Below are 13,653 nucleotides of genomic sequence, written 5' to 3'. Positions count from 1 at the left end.
CGGAAGGGGCGGGGCGGCTGGCGGAGGGGAGCGGGGTCAATGGCGGCGCTGCGGGCCCGGCGGTGCCGCTCGCTCTGAGGGGCCGCGGTACGTGCCGGGGGCGGGCCCGGGGCGGCGGGGCCGGAGGGAGCGCCCGGGCGGGAGGGAGCGCCCGGGCGCGGGGATAGCGGCGCGGCCGGGCCGCCGCGCCCTGGGGGTGCGGGGCTGAGGAGGGCCGGACTGGGCCCCGCGAGCGCGGCGGGCCGGGGGCCGGAGGGGAGGTGCGGAGAGGACTCGGGGCAGCTCCAGCCCGGCACGGCCGCACCGAGCTCGGGGGGTACCGCAGGCAGCGGGGCCCGGGGCGGGCTCAGTCCGGTGGGGCCGATTCATCCCGGGCCGCTCCCGGCTCGGCTCGCAGCGCCTCGGCTGATGCGGGGCGGGGAGCGCTCCCGGCCCGGCCCGGCCCCGGTGGGTTGGTGGAACGGGCCGGTAAATCGTGCTCGGTGTTTACAGAGGGCTGAGTCTGTTGGTAGCTGCGCTCCGGTACCCAAGGCACGGTCCCTGCCCTACATCTGTTCCAGCCTCAGTGGTGCCAAGGGTGGGGAGGTTTGGGAGGTTTTGTGATCCTGGGGTGTTACCGTCTGGTGTTATAAAAACGTGGTTTACAACTGTGACAAACTTCTGTCGTTTGCAGTGACAGTATAGCCCTAGAATACCTAGTCACCAGACGGAAACACTGATAAATAGGGAAAAGTTGCCAAGTGCTTGTTTTCTGTTGGGTCTGGTTTGTGTGTGTTAGCTTCAGATGGGAGAGGGCAAAGAATACAGCAAGATGACCAAACTTTACAAGTGCAAATGAACTTTAATCTGATGCTGCTGATGGGGTTTTCCCCAAGATGGGGTTGTCAGTGTCAGGCACCAGTTTTCAGGCTGGTGTTGGAAACACCATTGCTGCATCTCAGGCCATAATTAAACCATAATCATGGCTTAATTGATGTATCAATTGATGTATCAACTCATCATATTGTCTGAGTGGATTGACTGATCCAGGTGATTTGCTGCTGAAGGCTATAGTCCCCAGAGGATGCACAGGACTGTGTTCTTGCAGAATCCCTTTCTCTCAGTTTGCTTTTATTACTTTCTGTCACCATTGCATTGGAACCTTTTGTGTCCTCTCTAAATATATAGGTTGAGATGACACAAGTGGAGAAACAAATTTTTCTGTTTATGCAGCACCTGGATAGCAAAGCTGGCCTTGTGATCAGGACCTCTATTCAGCAGTGGGATTCAATTTTTATCCTCTCTGTAGGTTTCCAGCTTGAGCCACCTTCAGAAATTGCACTCAAAGAGAAAATGTTCCATGCTTTCTGGAAAGTGGAGTTAGGGTCTTAGGGTGGATTTTTTTTGTTTGATATTAAAAAAAGAAAGAAAAGTTTAAAGAAGATAAAATCACCAGCCCTGGATCTGTCCTTCCTGTCCCCAGCTCCTAAGAGAATTCTTTTGTCTTAACTTCTTTTAGTAATTCTAACCTTAAGAATGCATCCCGCTGTAACAAATATTTGTTCTAACCTGGATTTCTGCTGAGACCTCAATTTTTCCATTTTTGTTACAAGCAATGCCCCCCAAAAGTATCAGTTTTGGGTTTTCAGGACTTCCTGCAGGACTGGTTCCTTATGGTATGAAGGAAGGATGAAAAACAGGTTTCTTCCCTTATTTGGGTTCCTGCATCCCTTCCTCCTCGGAAGAGTTCTGGGATCTCTTCTGTGCTGAAATGCAGGGTGAGATCCCAAATGAGCAGTACTTGGCACAACTGTGGGCAGTCCTTAACTTGCTGCAGTTATCCAGGGAGATGATAAAATAGAAAAAAGTTATGTGTGCATGTCTTTAAATGAGCAGCTCTGTGTGTTGTGTTTATGTTGTGCTTCTGTGTACAGTTTTGAGGTACAGGCTTGAAACAAAAACAAACGTTGGGGCTCCATGGAGCTGGCAGAATAATTCTGGAAGGAGACACCTGGGACTGAGAGAAGCAGTTTGTTTCATCCTGGACTTACAGGTGTCAAGAGCACGAGTTTATTTGTTAGGCTGAGTACTTGGAGCAACTCCACCCTGCCCTGGTACTGAAACCTTGAGCAGAGGTGGCTGCAGTGTGTGGGAAGGGGCTGTGCTCTCTGCAGGGGAAGTGCTGCTCATTTTCTAACCCCAGCTCTGTTTCAGCCCTCTCTCACTCAGCTGTTGAGCTCCCAGGCAGTTCCCCCCAGTTTATATCCTGGGCAGTGTTGTGGTTCATGGCTCTGTGGGATATCCCTTTGGGCAGTTCAGGACAGCTGTCCTGGCTCCCTCACGGTTCCTTGTGTAGCTCCTCACTGGCTGAGTGTGAGACACTGGAGATTCCTTTACTTAGACTAAATCTAAAAGGCTGTTATCAATGTTCTTGTCACACCAAGCCCAAACCCCAGAGCTGTTCCTGCTGCTAAGAAGTTTAGCTCTGTCCCAGCCAAAACCAGAAGAGTTGCTAGTTTCTGAAATCTCACTGTTAATCACTTCTAAATACATGCATTCAACAACTGGAAACAGGCAAGCTTTCTCAAATTTTCCTAGGTTGGCCAAAAAGAACTTGGGATTTGATGTTTTGCCATCACTTTATTTCTCTTCAGAACATATGTGGAGGAACAGAAATAAAAGGATGAGAGTGTAGGTGAGGGTGTTTAATTTTTTTTAATATTTATTTAAGCAGAGTAAATCCATTAGAACATGACTTTCAGAAAAACAGCCTGAGGCAGACAACTAGCAGCAAAGATATGAAAAAAGAGTAAAGAAGGAGTAGTAGATGATGTTTATTAGTCTTAGCAGTTATGCAGTGAGTTTGTGTCTCAGTCAGTGCTTACTGTGCAGTGTTCTTTAGAGAACTGGAGTTATTGTGAGGACAGCAGGTCTGTTTTTCAGGATATTTAATAATCACTCATTGGAAAGCATGATCAGACTCCTGACTGTGTTTTTAGCAGACAGTATTCCACCATGGAAGGGGGAGATGGCACTGCTGACCTGGTGATTAACAAGAGGTTCGTGTCTGAGGCAGAGCTAGAGGAGCGGCGGAAGAGGAGGCAAGAGGAATGGGAAAAGGTCCGAAAACCTGAGGACCCAAAAGGTATGGGCTCACTTTAGTAATTACAGGGAAAAGAGCTGAGAATTTTCCCACTTTTTCCACTTTCCCACTTTTGTGGGAAATAGAAATTCTGGAAGGAGACATCTAGGACTGAGAGAAGCAATTTGTTTCATCCTGGGCTTACAGGTGTCAGGACCATGAGTTTCCTTGTTAGGCTGACTATTGGAGCATCTCCACCCTGCCCCTGGTACTGAAATCTTGAAGCAGAGGTGGCTGCAGTGTGTGGGAAGGGGCTGTGCTCTCTGCAGGGGAAGGGCTGCTCATCTCAGTAATTACAGGAAAAAGATGTGAGAATTTTTCACTTTTGTGGGAAATAGAAATTAAAAGTAATGGCTTTTTATATTCTATAATTGAAGTGGTTTTTAAATGAAGGAACTGAGAACTGTTGGTGGTTTAGTGTTTCTAACATGGTCTCCCTTCCTGATTTGTTCCTTTCAGAATGCCCAGAGGAGGCATATGACCCACGGTCCTTGTATGAAAGGCTCCAGGAACAGAGAGAAAAGAAGCAGCAGGAGTTTGAGGAGCAATTTAAATTCAGTAAGCAGCAAACTGCATTGTATTTGCAAACTGCAAACTGTGTTGTATGCAACAGCTGTGCACAACCTCTGAGTAAAGGACATATCTGTGTGTTTTGTCTCCCCCTCTGAGAGGGAAACAAAGGCTTCAGAGAGTATTACTGAAATCCTGGATTTTTAAAGGAGGGCCTTCTGGACACTGAGGCAGCACTGCACACATGCAAAACTCAAAAAGTGTTTGCAGTTATCAAGCTGCAAGATTGTAAAGTGTTGAATACTGAGCTTGTATTGCATATAAAATAAAAACCCCCAAAAATCCCAAACAAACTTGATAGCAATCCACAAAGAAATGGCAAAGTATTGTGGTTTTGTGACTCTTGAACTCATGCTTTAACACATTCTTGAATCAATTAAAGAAATCCTGTTAGAGCAGCTATTACATTTCCAAGCCAAAATTATTTGACTAAAAGTGATTTGAAAGTTAACATTATGATTTGGAATAAGTAAATTTACATGTTTTGATTTTTTAGAAGTAGATGTTTGATTCTTCTGATGAAATGTCTGGATTTCTGGTTTTATAGAAGAGTGTTTGCCCTTTGAAAAGTGGCAAGTACAGATAACAGCATTAATGCATTAAAGTCTCCAGCTGGGCCTACAGGACTCTTTCCACTTAGAGTTTCCAGTAAACTTCAGTAGACTTTTGATCCCATTTTTGGAGTCATTTTTGGTAACATGACTAAGCAATTCTTGCTGAAGGAGCCACCCAAAAATTGCTCTCAGCCTGAATAGGAAGTGCTTCTAATAACTGTCTAAATGAATAGTTTTTCTTGGCCAGTTATTTTAGATCTGCAACACTTTTGTCTTGGTAATCCAAGTACTGGAATGGGAAGCAGCCCTGAGAAATAAACCCACCTCTGCTTTTAATGCAACCACAGCAGAATATCAGACACCAGCCAACCTGGAGAACAAAACCTGCTGCAGAGTGCCTGGGAGGGAACCTCAATAAAACCTCACCTCAAAGCACCTCACTGGCTGCTCCTCTTAGTTTGTAGATGAGTCAGGCAGAAAATGAGATTAATTCATGTCAGAAAATGTCCTGAGTGTCACTACTTTTGCTCTCTGAAGGGGTCCTCAGTAGTAATAGTGAGTGCTACAAGTTACTGTTGAAAGATTTATGAATGAGCTCTGCATGAGTTGGAAGGAGCAGGGATTGGCTTTTGTAAAGTAACCTCAAATAATCATTGATTTCCAGAGCTTTTCTGTCAGACACAACTTGCCAATTATGGGTGTAAATGGATTTCCTAGTTTGCCCTCAAAGTGACTATGGCTTGCCTGTATGGGTTGAGGATTAAAAATATGGTGACTTCATGTAAAAGCCTAAAATATGGAATTCAACTTTAATGAGGACTAAAGATGATGTTTGGGCTAAGATTTCTGATGATGACTAGAAAGACCAACATAATCTTTATTGTCATTCTAATTAAATCATTTTCTCAAGAGGCACTGAATATTTGCAGAATAGGAAATAAAAGACCTGCCTGCTGCACTAGCATGTTCTTTCCTTAAAGTAGGGTAGCATGTTTAGAAAGAATTTGATTTTATTTGAAAATTAGGAGTTGTCTTGCTTCTACTTTTTTAAAATTTTTGAACAGGTGTTAAAACTAATTAGGTAGGAATTGTTTGCTCTAAGAAAATGTACTTCCTTTATTGAGGCAAGAAGTAGTGTGGTTTTTTTTAGTTATTGGTTTGTTTAAGAAACATTCAGAGGAGACAGACTTGGTGTCTGAAACCAACAAATTTCTTCTTTCTTTATTCAGAAAATATGGTAAGAGGCTTAGATGAAGATGAGACACATTTCCTTGATGAGGTTTCTCGGCAGCAAGAGCTACTAGAAAAGCAACGAAGGGAAGAAGAGCTGAAAGAACTAAATGAATACAGAATATCCTTTGCACTAAGGTGCCTGGTAGTTACCTGGAGGAGGGTAAGAGTGGGCTGTGGTTTGTTCTGTCACTTGACATTCTTTGCATAAAGCTGCTTTACAGAGTGTGTATAGTGATACATTTCCAAAGTTTATGGCTTCATTGTAGCTTTGATGGATCCCTGCAATGTTTGATATTCCCCCCTCAACTCCCACTTCTTTGATCCTTTCCTTCTCCCCTCTGCATTGTTTTGGGGTTTGGTTGTGGTTTTTTGGGGTTTGGTTTTTTTCTGTTAGTGAGGTCATGAAATACCATAACTTTAAAGAGAAAGAGAACATAAAGAAAAAACAGTGTATTATTTCTAATATTTTGCTTTTATCTTCTTATGAAAAATTACATGCTCTTTTTTTAGCTATATATTGCCTGATTTTAACATTCCTGTCTGAAATAATGTGTGGATTGCTCTCTCTGTTATTCTTCTTGGAGTATTAGATGCTTTCTCCCTTGCTGATACCTTCAGGATGAGAAATTAAATACATGTGGTTTTTTTCTGGGAAGTCAGTGCCCATGGAGTCCTGGCTCCTTTGGGTAATACACACTTGTATGCAGGATTAAGGACAGGACAGTTTGGCTTTGCTGTTAAATGTGCCTAATTTTCTTGTAGAGATGCTAGAAAATCATACAGGATGTTTTTCCTCTCTAATTAGTGCCAGTCAAGGGAGATTGGAATGGTTTGAGAATTTCTGTGCTAAGCAAAATGTTGCTTTTTTGAGGCTTACTGAACCTGTGCAGAATCTGATGGTTTCCATGTCTTGATTGCTTTTGAGTTATAGATGAACAAAACACAAATGCTCAGGGAAGCTTTAGTATAGATGGAAGAGTTTGTGGACACAAGGAGGTGACCAAAACCAGTCAGCAAATAAAATTGAATAGTGAATATTACAGAGATTGGTCTTACCTTCTGTTAGTCAATGATTTACAATTTGGAGCATGTGTCCTGTGAAAAGCATCTCAATTAGCTCAGGAGTGTTTTTATGGAAAAGCAATCCTGATGCATTTTTTTAACTTCAGAAATAGGCTGCAGTTAGCTGATGGCTTGGGAATATTTTCTTGATTTGCTGGATCTATTAATGGGATATTCATGGATATATTTAGTTTTGGTGATGGTTGCTGGTGGGGCTGGCTGATCCAGGGTTGTGCAGTGTGAGATGGTGCTGTGGGAGCAGCTGACAGTTCTTGTTGTGTCATGTACATCTGGGCTGAGCCACACCAGCCCTGGGGGGATCTTGAGTTGCCTTGAATTGGCCACATAACACACAGATCCCTGAACAGCCTGAGCAAGATGTGCAGAGCATCTCACCTCAGTCTTTGCACTCTTAGTAGTGTTGGTGCCTCTGAACCTGAAGTCTTAATGTAAAAATTAAACTTATTGCTGATGGAGTGGAGGAAGGGAGAATGTTTTATAGTCACCTCATCTCATGAGAAAATCCAAAGTGTTGCCCATTTAATTTCTTTTTTAAATTGACTTGTGTTAGAAATTTTTGGTGGTGTTCTGAAATGCAAAAGTGGGTTTTGCTTCTGCAGGTTGTTACTAAAACAACACATTTATCACTGCAGTGACAAAAACCACTGTGCTGCATTTATAGGTGCTGTTTAAGTGCTCTTCAAAATTAATAAGAGCAATGTCAACCCAATGGATTTCACTATTTGCTCTTTTTCCTGCAATAGCATTCAATTTAAGCTACCCAGAGGCATTAATTTCATGGTAAAAACTGTGTCAATATTCAAGTACAGAGATCTTTTTTTTCTTAATTTTTCAGGTTGAACAATCACAAAATTCTACATCCTCAGGATAAATATGCCTTGGAATATTTAATGTACTCTTGAGCATAAGAAATTCATATGCATGGATTAATAGGAAATTTTCTTTCTCCTGCATGAACAACTAGGTTTGTTTGTTCCTTACCTTATCCAGAGCCCCCTGTTCAGATAAAGACTTACAAATATTTTTAAGCCATTTCCAAGAAGTATTTGAGAGCAAGATCAGCTTGTCTTTACTGCTATCTAAATGTGGGAACAGTCCCCCCTCCAAGAAGCTGGCTTTGCTGAAGGACAGCTTGTTTAGTGCAGTTGATATTTAAGATTGAGAGGTTTGTTTCTAATGTTGTCTTCCTGAGAGGGAACACTTCTTGGCTGCCTGGAGCATTACATTTGCTAATGACAGCAGGATGTATAAAATACCTACTAAAAATGTGCTGTGCCTTGCTAGTTGAGGAGTTTTAGGAGAATGCCATCCTGGATGGAAGCTAAAAGCCTCTAATTTGGTATCTTTTAAAAGAAAAGCCTTTGAGTTCCTCAGTCAGGCTTAGACTATAACAAGGTAATGGACCTGAATGTGGCAGTTGAACACTGCAGTGTGTGGAAGAATTGTGTGGCAGCATCAAATCAAATCAGCATGAGGAGCTCTCAGATGATTTCAGACAGCCACAGGATGGCACTCCTGTGCCATCTCAAAAACAGATAAAATTGAACAGTGGTTTGGGCTGAGAAGATTTTTGGTTGAAGTAAGGGACAGTCTGGTTTGCTGCTGTATCCCTAGGACAATCAAACAATAAATGGCATCTGAACTTTCCTGTCTGTAAAGGGATTGGAGACCGTAAAGCAAAGTCTAGAAGTTTTTGATTTTCAGATGTTCAGTGGGGGAAAAAATCTATGGCTTCAAATATATGGGCCACCAATGTGAAATTCACTATCCAACATTTGTCTGCAGTGATTGGGGCATCTGTGAAACTCCAGCTTGTGGAACTGTAGTCAGAAGAGAAACTATTAGAACACTAGGTTTGAGTTTATAAGCATGCTTTTAAACTAAGTTAATTTGTCTTTGCCTGTGCAGTTAAAATTTTTGCAGAATTTTGTGTGACTTTCCTGGCACCTCATCTACAAACAGGGTCTTTGGCAGATTTCTCTTCATCACACAAGGAGATGTGTTCAGAGTGTGCAGAGTGTGTCCTAATAAACAGATCCTGCTCCTTCTCATCCCATCTGAGAACCTGCTCAAGCTTCTCCACTTTGTTATAGGTTTCAGCTGCATTCCACCTTGCTAACACTGTTCTAATCTGCTTAGCTTTTCTGAGCAGTTTTGGGTGAATCTTGGACCACAGTTCCCCTTAATCAAAGTCTCCTTTCTCCTGAGATTGGTGCTCAGACCAGCAGTAGAATCCTTGTGGTCCTTACAGAGAGATGAGCTGCAAAGGTGGAGTGCTAAGGACCAAACCAAAAAATGGAACTGTTCTGAATTGCTAGGCTGAAATCTGCTGGGCTCAGCAGAAAGAGGTCTGAGGAGTGGAAGTGAGTGCATAAATTGCTACTTAGCTTTTCTGGTAAGGATTAGAGTGTGGAGCAGCAAATTTGAATTACAAATGTGTTGATCCCTATAGAAGGGGAAGTACTGCCTTGCCTTTTTGGTTGGTTTGTTTTGGTCCAGCCTGACCTTTTTGCTTTTCTAAGGCCTTGAGGAAAAGGCAGGATGGTGGATGTGTTCCTGGGTGCTGGGTGTGTTGTGTTACCCCTTTCTGGCTTCAGAACAGCAGCTCCCAGCTGCTGCCTGGGCATCCTCACAGGGAGAGCTGGTCCTGATACCAGAGAGAGCTCCAGCCCCAGAGGGGAAACTATCTTCTCCTCTGGCTGAGGCTACCAGCTCAGTGTCATCACAAATGAGTTTATTTGGATAGAATATGTGAATGAACTTCGGTCACTGCTGTCAGCAGAGCTGGCTAAATATATCAGGGAGGAAATGTCTGTTCTCCCCATTCCTTCCCAGCTGATCCTTAACCCTTAATTCACAGCACTCTCACTAAAGTGGGAGTCAGTATGGACCCAAAGAAGGAAACTGAGAAGAAATTGCCCATGAAGTCAGTGGAAAACAAGAACAAATTTTCTCAGGCAAAGCTGTTGGCAGGAGCTGTGAAACACAGAAGGTTAGTTTCACACTTCTATAAATTCCTGAGGAACGGAACCCAGTTAGCAGTGTAAAGGGAGACAGGCCAAAACTGCCTCCAGAGAGTGAGGTGTAAACCTTAGCCCTAAAGAAAAAGGGGGAAGGTATAAGAAAAGACCAGTCTTGTTTCTATAGGCTCTCACAAACTGTGGGGAAAAACATGAAGCAAATCAAATAGATAAGTGTGTGTAAAGCAAGTGGGCAGGATCTTCATTTTAGAGTGCCAGGCTTGGGCAATCCTGCTTGGGGTTTGAGGGAATCTGTTTTACATCTCTGTTTGTAGATATCAGTGTCACCTCACAAATGCAATTTCATTCGGGTTGCCTGATTTATCAGCCAATTTTACCTGTGTTTAAAATGGATTATTTTAATGGATTTACACTGATACGTCAGCACCCTTTCCATCCCAGCTGGGTTTGTGATGTGCTTGCTGCTTTGATCTTGGCCTGCAAACACAGCTGCTGGTGTACTACAGGTTATGGAGGAACCAGGCATGTGGGACCAGGCTTATTTCCCCCAGATGAATCATCTAATACTTAAGATGATTACTGACATCTCAAAGTGCAGTGTGTTCAAATTGTCTCAGGGAATGTGAGATTATTTTAGAAGCTTATCTTGTAGGGTGATGTTTAGCTCCCAGTACAGCAGTTAATTGCATGTCTGAAAACTGAAGTAAGCACTTCCACCACCTGATGTCTGTGGGGTTGGGTGATAGTTTGGGTTTTGGGAAGAGAGAAAAGAAAAACCTTGAGCTGATAACAAGCAGCCAAAAATGTTGTTTTTGTCTTGTAGCTAATAGTACTTAACCCAGTGGGATGTACAAAAGGAGCTGGCATGTGCTTAATGGTACTTCTGAAGTCTGCAGATGGCATCTGTTTAAAGAGAGCATCTTAACTGACATGTCAGTGCCATTGCACACTTGCTTTGCAGCCTTCTATTTTTGCCATCTTATCTTTTATTGCAAAGTGGCCCAAAGCAAGTGTAGTGTGAGCTCAACATCTGCTCCCTGAGCTTTGTAATTTCCTCTAAAGGATGTATTACTATTAAAAGCTCTCTGCACAGAATAACCTTTCATCTGTACTGCATGTTCTGATAGGGGCAGAAAAGAGTTAATGCATCCTAATGCTCATGCTTCATCAGTTCATCCCTGCAGAATCTGGGAAGCATTTGTTTGTGTGGATGCCTTAGCACTGGGAGCATGCAGGAGTTGGGGGGAAATCTCAGCAGTGACAGGGGAGAGCTGTAGAAGCTCTGAAGAGTCAGAAGTCCAAGCCATGCTCCTTTCTCCCAATGCCACTTTGGACCCAGAAAGGACCTTTGTGGACACTGCAGCTCTGTCCATTGCTGTGAGAGTGTCTGATCTGGCTGGGTGCAAGGTTTCTGGATGGTTTAGAAGGTGCTTGAAGGAGGGGAAGGAAGCCCTGCAAGGGAAAAGCCATGGATGTTGGCCCCAGCAAGTGTGGTAATCATCCACATGTGCAAGGCTGTGGCCATGTGGGTGCCTGAAGCTCAGGTAGTCATTCCCTCTCTCCTGTGGGGCACATCCTGCTCAACAGGCAGCTCCAGGTTGCTGTGCAAGGGCTTTGACTTGAACTCTAAGAGGTGTGTTCCTTTCCCAGGGTAACAAGTGATAGGGGTAGTGTAGGTGTTGCTGCTTCCTTGGATCCTGCATGTTCCCCAAGGAGCCTCAGTTAAAGGCAGGTGGAAGTGATGATGGTCATCAGGGGACCCTGCTGGCATCTGGGGTAGCATTTGAGCAAAGATGTAACAATGACTGCACAGTAATTAAGTGGTTGCCTATGAAGAACAAGACACTCTGTTATTTTTTCCACAGTTCAGATGGTGGTAACAGTGTCAAGAGGTTGAAATTAGACACTGACCACGAGGAAAAGAATCCAGGTATGTCCCAACTTCTGTGTGTGGGAAGCTCTGTGTCTGTCACTGAGCAGCAGCTGAGTTGGGGTTAAATCTCATAGATGATTTGCTTTTCTGTTCCTTCACTGGACAGCACAGACTTTGGTTGGCACGTTCTCTTTTAAAGCAGTAGAAATGGTGTGGGAGCTGACAGCCTTCATGGAAAATAGGGCTGCAGGGAACCTCTGAAGCTTATCAGGATGTCCCCTGCCCAAACCAGCCCTGACAGATGCTTGTCTAAGGAGCTCTGAAGTCTCCACATATAGAGACTGTGCACCTTCCTTTGAGAGTTTATTAATCTGAAAGAGTTTAACCTGATAAGTAATGGAATTGTCCTTAGGTGCATTTCAAGCCCAGTGCTTGTTCTGTGGGCAGGAGACATGGAGAACAGATCATCCCCTTCCTCTTCACAGCAGCCTTGCATGTATTTGTATACATCCACTTCATGCTCTGAAGTGATTCAGTCCATCCTGAAATCAATTTGTTTCAGAAGATTGTGGGGAACTAGAAGAAAAATGAAGTTGTGTTTCAGCTGTGGCTGTCAGGGCTGCAGTTGACTTGCTGTCAAGCTACTCTGACACAAATCGGAGTAGCTTGACAAGCTGCAGTTGTGTAACACAACCCAAGGCACTTCCTGAATCTCCTTCTGTTCAGTAAACTTTCAGAACAGCAGAAATAATTAATTAGCCATGGAAGATGGGAGATGTTGACTAGCAGAATAATGGAATAAAACTTTTTCTCAACTATGCTGTTATATCGCAAAAAAAAATTACTCAATTACTCAAAGCAGAGCATTTATTCTTATTTAGTGGGTTTGGTACTTGACAAGCATCAAACTGACAACTTTAGAATAAAAAGATCTGTAATGCCAGCATAGAGCAGGAAAAAATCCCCTGAGGTAGCAAGTCCTTCCTGTCAGAATGCTTTTATTACAGCATAAAGCTGCCTTATGCTTTAATTAAATCCTGAAATCATCCCCTGCTTATGTGGGAAAAGCAGGTGAGCGACACGTGGCGGTTCCCGGGCTGATTGAGAACCCTTTCCTGCACTCTGATTTTTTGACTGAGGTTTGTGTCTTGCAGAAAAGCCCTCGTGTGTGTCCCTGGGGAGCAGCTCGGTGGGCGGCTCCACGGTGCACTGTCCCTCAGCTGCCGTGTGCATCGGGATCCTGCCCGGCCTGGGCGCCTACTCGGGCAGCAGCGACTCCGAGTCCAGCTCGGACAGCGAGGGCACCATCAACTCCACTGGCAAGATTGTCTCCTCTGTCTTTCGTGGCAACAGCTTCTTTGATGGTCCATAACACAACCCCTCCGTGTGTAATGTAGTGCAGAATATCTTCCAAAGCCCTGGTGGATGCTTGTTGCATCCTTCTGCCCCAAATATAATCTTTCTAGCTAACTTCTCAACTTTATTACACTCAGATATTCCTGAAGTAACTCATTTTCCCCCCCCCCCCCCCCCGCCCATTCCCCCCCCAACTTTCCATTTCTGGGGTGCATACTGAGCCTGGAAGAAAAGCTGCCATCCTGATGCAGAGGGCACACCTAACCATGTCACAAAGGTCTGAGGGTATGGAGGAGAGAGCTTTATCTTTTACAATTCTTATGGAAAGAATTATGTTGATTTAAGAAGTTTATACAAGACTAACAGGCAAAAAATAATCACTTGAAGCAGTGAAGTCTTGTAGAAGCAGCCATGTGTTCTGTTTTAAAATGTCATTTTTATTCTGTATTTGAAAAATGGGGGCAGAACCAAATTTGAGCAGATGGTGAAGTGTAGATTGCCATGACACTGTAAAGAAGTTTTAGTGTTACATGATTAAAGACATTCTGAATGCATTTTTTTTATCTCTGCCTGTGCCATTCATAATTGTTCTCATTCCATTAATCAATTTGTGCTCTACCCAAACAGCCAGAGCAGACTGTTTGGGTCCAAACCACCATCCAGGAGAGGTGTAGGTCAATTTCTCACAAAAGCAGAGGTGGTGAAGGAAAACTTGGTCTGAGTGAGTTCACAGGAACTGCAGGTGGGTTTTCTGCTCAAAGGCTGCTCCAACACTGGGGCTTGACAAGTCATAGAGCTTTTCAGCAGCAGTGTCCTGAAGAGCATGAATTCAGAGTGGGTGGGACTCCCCTGTTCGGCCAAACTCCTTTGTATGGGAGCTGG

The 13,653-nt window shown here is 43.9% G+C and overlaps 1 protein-coding gene across 1 annotated transcript; it reads left to right on the top strand.

Moving 5' to 3' along the window:
* The first annotated feature begins 32 nt into the window (after positions 1-32).
* Positions 33-13,334, top strand: PSME3IP1 (proteasome activator subunit 3 interacting protein 1). The gene is made up of 7 exons (XM_054269523.1): positions 33-87; positions 2,979-3,124; positions 3,581-3,679; positions 5,475-5,597; positions 9,421-9,553; positions 11,408-11,472; positions 12,570-13,334. Exons 2-7 carry the CDS (start codon positions 2,995-2,997, stop codon positions 12,785-12,787), a joined length of 768 nt encoding a protein of 255 aa, XP_054125498.1. The 5' UTR covers positions 33-87; positions 2,979-2,994; the 3' UTR covers positions 12,788-13,334.
* The last annotated feature ends 319 nt before the right edge of the window (positions 13,335-13,653 follow it).

The sequence above is a fragment of the Melozone crissalis genome, unplaced genomic scaffold (assembly GCF_028551555.1).
Source record: "Melozone crissalis strain CALT ecotype California unplaced genomic scaffold, PUWL_Pcris_2 ptg000007l_1, whole genome shotgun sequence".
NCBI classification, from domain to species: Eukaryota; Metazoa; Chordata; class Aves; order Passeriformes; family Passerellidae; genus Melozone; species Melozone crissalis.
This window is presented reverse-complemented; position numbering and strand designations above follow the sequence as displayed.

Bases quoted from the DNA above. Each gene is read 5' to 3' on its own strand.
- PSME3IP1 (XM_054269523.1), top strand. From the start codon at position 2,995: ATGGAAGGGGGAGATGGCACTGCTGACCTGGTGATTAACAAGAGGTTC. The intron at 9,554-11,407 runs GTTAGTTTCACA...TTTTTTCCACAG, and splicing joins GGAGCTGTGAAACACAGAAG to TTCAGATGGTGGTAACAGTG. The intron at 11,473-12,569 runs GTATGTCCCAAC...TGTGTCTTGCAG, and splicing joins CCACGAGGAAAAGAATCCAG to AAAAGCCCTCGTGTGTGTCC.